A 5,404-nucleotide genomic window follows, 5' to 3' on the forward strand; every position below is an offset into this window, starting at 1 on the left:
GCAGTACGAAAGGTACATAACATAACATTCATTCTACGGCAAAGCAGTGTTCGTCGTCTTCTAGACATAATGTGTCGTTTTCAAAGGAAAGTATTATCTTTTATTCTGAAGCATTCTTTGATCCAATCCATTTCTTCCTTTATTGTGTGTATTAACATTGTTGAGATTTTTTTGAGCGTATCAAATTACTTCATGATCTTTCCAACTTATGTTCCCGTCCATTACAGAACTGTCTTGTTTCTAACTAAGCGTGATTGCCTTGCATTTTGTTTCCTTTTTTTCCTTAACTTTGATCGTTTTATATGTTTGGTTTGCCACAACCTACGGAACTACTTTGGTGCGGAAAGGTATTTATAGAGGTGGGGAGCTATTGACTAATCAATGAATAGGGACAAATAAGATCAAAAAGAGGTGTGTCCAGCTGAGTTTTGAATAACTCAGAACATTCACCCGTGTAGGGTAATAAATTTATTTCTTTGCTAATCGTTGTCCATAAATGGTACGTTCGACTTTTCATATCGTCAAAGCGATAATCACTGTTGAAAAAAATCTTTATTCCAAACCAGAAATCCTGGTATGGATTATTCATACTGACAGACGTTTTTTTCTCTTCTACGTTAGGATGCGTTTGGAACTGTTCTGTTACAGGTAGTTTTAGCATGCTTATTTCTTCCACCACTTTCGTCTGTCTGTTGTCTTAGTTTTCACCATAAACGGGCTAGGTACTCAATCATACCTACACTTAAAATCAGAGGTGTAAAATGAGCCGGGGGACTCCAGACAGGACATGTCGTGCTTCTTTCCCAAAAGTCTGTGGACAACTCAAAAGAGGTTGCTATGGTTTTCCTGTTGCCGTGATTAAACGTGATTGGGGGAAAAGTCAACTGAACAAAACAAAACAAAACTAGACTGAAAAACAAAAGCAAAAGCAAAAATAAAAATACACAGTTCTCTTCGGTGGTTCCTAACTTCAAAAGGAATTATTTGTGTCTAGTTGGAAGTTATCCCCCTCCCCCCAAAAAAAAACAAAAAACATCCTATACGTGTTGTGTGTGAGCTGCTCACGAGTGCACTAAGTAACAAGGAATGTCGATGGCTTTAATACAGGTTTCCTTTTTGGGGGGGTTACCCTTAGCTCTGCACAAACCCTGCTACAAAACAACATAGGTTCACTGGAATTTCGTGTGTGATGAGTGGGAGCTTGTACACAGTGAATGAAAATATACACATTTACATTATATTTGTACTTTGAAGATGGCAGGAGCCTTTGGTCTCTCACCTTAATCCGATCAACCCTGTATTTGTCGATCCTGTCTAGTTATTTTTAAGCACGAAATACCCATTCAAACTATAATTTTGCGCATGTATTAAAAAGGTAGAAAGAACACTATTGAGCCTTACTTTCCGTCGAAGAAACAGGAAGTTGACTTTTGATTTCTTTTTCTTTGTCAAGTGATGACCAGTATTAAACTGAACCTCTTTTGGCCTGTCTCCACAGCTCTGATAGCGTCATCGGTACCATGTGAAGTACATATTACGACCATGAGCTCAGTATCTGATGGCAGTACTGTGGTAGGCCGTGTGGGGCGACTGGGAGCTGGCCTACTTCATTACCAGGGTGGCGATACCATCTCCAGGCACGGCGCAGAAGTTACAGGAGTCAAGTCACAGAGGAGAGCTGACCATTACACGGGTACTTCAGATGTAGAAAGACGGGGATCCGAGCGAGAAGGACGGTCGTCAAAGCCTGAGAACAATGGGGGCGTTAACATTGGAAGTGGTTCCCACAGAGCAGAGGGGTATGGTGCGGAGACACCGGGCCGAAGGAGGTCACAGAGACAGGCAGAGGACGGATATTCTGACTGGAGGAATGATGCTGGGAAAATGAACAGACAACGGAGTGTGGAGTCTGTGGAGCTTTCGAGGGATGATGGGAGACGAAAGCAGTCAAATAGAGATACACACAGAGAAGCACATAGAGAGACACACAGAGACACACGAAGAGACTCGAATCTCGAACGAGATCCAGAGAGTTCGAGTGAGTACTCCCTGAGAAAACGCGACAGCACGTTGAATAGCGTGGAGGACGGCAGAGGGGCTTATTTAGAAAGCGACCATCTGTCTTCGTCCCATAGAGACAGCTCTAGAGGGCAGTCCCGGCAGGGTGATTCCTTGTCGAGACGCAGGCGAGGACGCGAGGAGCAGCGAGGGGATGGTCAGAGCGAGCACCGGGAAGCAAGACATCAATCACGGTCTCGCGGTGACAATCGAGAAGATTTTGGAGAGGCTCATTACGGGAGAAACAGCCGTGGTCAGACACGGAGAGACGAGAAAGATATGCACTCTCGTGAGCGACGAAGCAGCTCGTCTGTGAGGGATGAAGAGAGAGGTGAGGTGTCTCGTGGGTATAGACGAAATAGACAGTCGGTTGAAGACTTTAGTCGCCTTGAGCACAGAAATCACGACTGTGACAGACCTCGGGGCGTGGATGAAACAAGGACATTGCCTAGGAATAGTGGTCATGGCGAGCGTAGAGAACGTAGGATAAGTCATTCCAGCTACAGGGACGACGGTGGAGAGGACGATCAAGAAAGCTTAGTGTCGTACCGCAGTACACAGAGCCGCAAGCGCTCAGAGTCTCGTCAGAGTTTGCTGGCGGATGAGGATCTGGGAAACCATCGAGGCTCTAGCTCCCGGTCTCGCCGCGACAGTCAGACATCACAGCATGGGGACAGACACCGACATGCCGACGCTTCTAACGGGGGCCGAAGGCGCAGTCAGATTTCTGTCTATGATGAGGGTTACAATGGTCCAGGAGCTGTCCCTGACGCCCGTCTGGAAAACAGCTCTCTCAGACATCGCGTTCAATCTTCGGATCGTCATAATAAAGACCACAGCGAGCATACTCGACGACGTAATGGGAACAATCATTCCCCTACACACCAGAGAAGACACCACAGCCAAGCTCGCTCTGAAATATCATCGGACTACCGGAGGTCTTCTGTTGCGTCTGCCTCAGAACACAACTACTCCCGTGCTTCCATGCCTTCGGGTCAACCTCGTTCCTCTTCCCCGAAGGAAGAACATGAAGCCGTGACAATTTCTTTCAGCAAGCCTGACATCAACCTCAGTCGCCGCTCTTCTTCCTCCCGTTCCAACCATGACACGGGATTTGCTTCCTCTTCGTCCTCTCCCCGTCGGGACGATTCACAGTCACGCTTTTCTGATATCTCCCCATCTCGCTATGGTGAGGATGATGGTCACAGGTCACGGCATGAAGAATCTGGGCGTCGACATAGGGCTAAGATGATCAGCAACAGTAGTTTAGACGTACCTGGACACGTTCTACGCAAAGACTTATCCCTGTCCTCTAGCGGGCGGGGGGATTCGAGTTTCGAGGAAAATTGCACAGAAAACATTCCGGTATGCGAAATCAAAAAGGGCAGTGAGTATCGCTATAGTAAAAACTCTACATTACCGAGAGAATCTTCCGGAAACAGACGGTCTCGACAAGACAGTGAGACTAGCCAAATGACTAAATTGACTTCTTGTGATGATAATCGACATGACGGCAAGAAGCCCACTGAAAACCTCGTTAGATCCAAGCAAATCAGCCCATCTACCACAGACATATCCAAAGAACAACGCGAATCTCCAAATGCTTTATCGCGAGTAGATGTCTCTGAGTCGGCCAGCTCGTCTTCCACTCTGAGGGGAGCAACTGGAAATTTCGCCTCCAAGGCTTCCATTGCGGGGAGCATCTCTTCCCTTCTAGGCAGAGCCACCAAGGATCAAACAGGCCGTACCAGTACATCCGAAGAGACACCAGTGGCCACCTCCGTAGCTGACAAGTGGAGGCGACTCAAACAAGGGATCATTCCCGACTCCGGGTCCCCGTCCACCTTGTCTAGTGGCAAAGAAAGCGCTGCTTCTATCATATCTGCGGCTGCAGCTCGGCTCATGAGCTCGATGCCGCCTATAGTTCAAAACACATTCCCCAGGAGAATGTCTCAAACAAATGGAGCTTCGATGGGAGAGAAGACTACACCTGGGAAGATATCTGAACCCAGTACATCTCCAAGAAATGAAAGCAATACTTTGCCAAAGAATGAGATTAAACCTTCCATGACCACAAGTGACAGATTATCAAACATAAAGAACGACGCAACATCGTCTCAGGCCAGCCTGGCGACCTCAGTGCAGCAACCGAAGAGTTCCCAGAGACCAAGCGTCATCTCGACGCTGTCCAATCACAACAAGAGAGCTGATGCCTACGCCGTAATGACTGAGGAGAAAGACAGTCCAGAATCAGAAGAGAGCGGCGAAATGGTGAGTGGCGTTTTATTTGTATCCCCTTAGCATCTAGCTGAGAACATATAACCCAACCGCTTCTTGACTTCTTCAAACCAGACTTTGACTTCTTTCAAAATGTTTTCCTTGTATAGTTCTCTGGTAGCATTCTTTACTCGCAGAGCCTATGGTATCTGGCTATTGGTAGATAGAAGTTATCCAACCGTCTCTTGATTTCTACAGAACAATGGTGCCTTTTTTATATTTGTCCCCTGTAGATTTGTTTTGGTAGTGTTTTTGTAGCTTAGCTTTTCTGTGAATACATTGCCTCCTCCATGTTATGTATTGTGCATGTCCGCTTTGTTTGAAGATGGCAGTATGTATGTGCTCAATGGTCTTCCTGTTGCGTTTTATCACTTGTGATGTGTATGAACTATAGTCTTGCTGCGGCGTCTGTGAAAAAAAAATGTCTACAAAATCCGCGTTAAGTCAATTCAGGTGTGGAAGTGATGGTTGCGGTGTCCATGTGCTGGCGAGCTGTGATTTCCTAATTTTGACTGTTAATTTACCTGTGCTCGATTATGCTGTACTCTCTCTGTATAAGATAAGTATTTGCCCTCAGTGAATCCATGTAAACACTTTCCAACGACTTTTCCTTACTTTCATGAGGATCCATTACCCTCGCCATTCATCTGGACACGTTGATAGTAAACAGCAGCCTTTCAAATCCGATAAATATTGATCACTGACTGATTTGTACTTCGTTTTTTTAAACTGGTAGAAAACATTCATTCTTGTGGAGCTACCCGGGTCTTGGCTATGGCAGTTATTAGAATGTCTATTTTCTTTATTTGCGTGGCCCCTTGGGCCTCCAAGAAGGTTATGTGGAAAGGTTGTAATGGTAGCTGGAGTGCAGAAAAGATCAATAGCACAGAATTCTGATTTTCCATATAAACCAGTAGTTGGTTTTTTTTTAAGTCAGCAATTTCCGTTTCACCACGTTCAATTTGTTGCTGATGTCTGTAACAAACATCTTTGGAGCTGTTTTTAGGCTGAGGTGCTTATTGTTGTTTGTTTGTTGTTGGGGGGGGGGGGGGGGGGGGGGGGGGGGGTT

The 5,404-nt window shown here is 45.9% G+C and overlaps 1 protein-coding gene across 1 annotated transcript in view; it reads left to right on the forward strand.

Annotated features, from left to right (window-relative positions):
- Positions 1-5,404, forward strand: part of LOC101863405 (NK-tumor recognition protein) — a 157,673-nt gene that overhangs the window by 76,562 nt on the left and 75,707 nt on the right. Inside the window, exon 3 of the mRNA XM_035973031.1 lies at positions 1,499-4,329. Coding sequence (XP_035828924.1) covers positions 1,543-4,329 — 2,787 coding nt within the window. The 5' untranslated portion in view covers positions 1,499-1,542. The remainder of the gene's footprint in view (positions 1-1,498; positions 4,330-5,404) is intronic.

This window comes from Aplysia californica, unplaced genomic scaffold, assembly GCF_000002075.1.
Source record: "Aplysia californica isolate F4 #8 unplaced genomic scaffold, AplCal3.0 scaffold00025, whole genome shotgun sequence".
NCBI lineage: Eukaryota > Metazoa > Mollusca > Gastropoda > Aplysiida > Aplysiidae > Aplysia > Aplysia californica.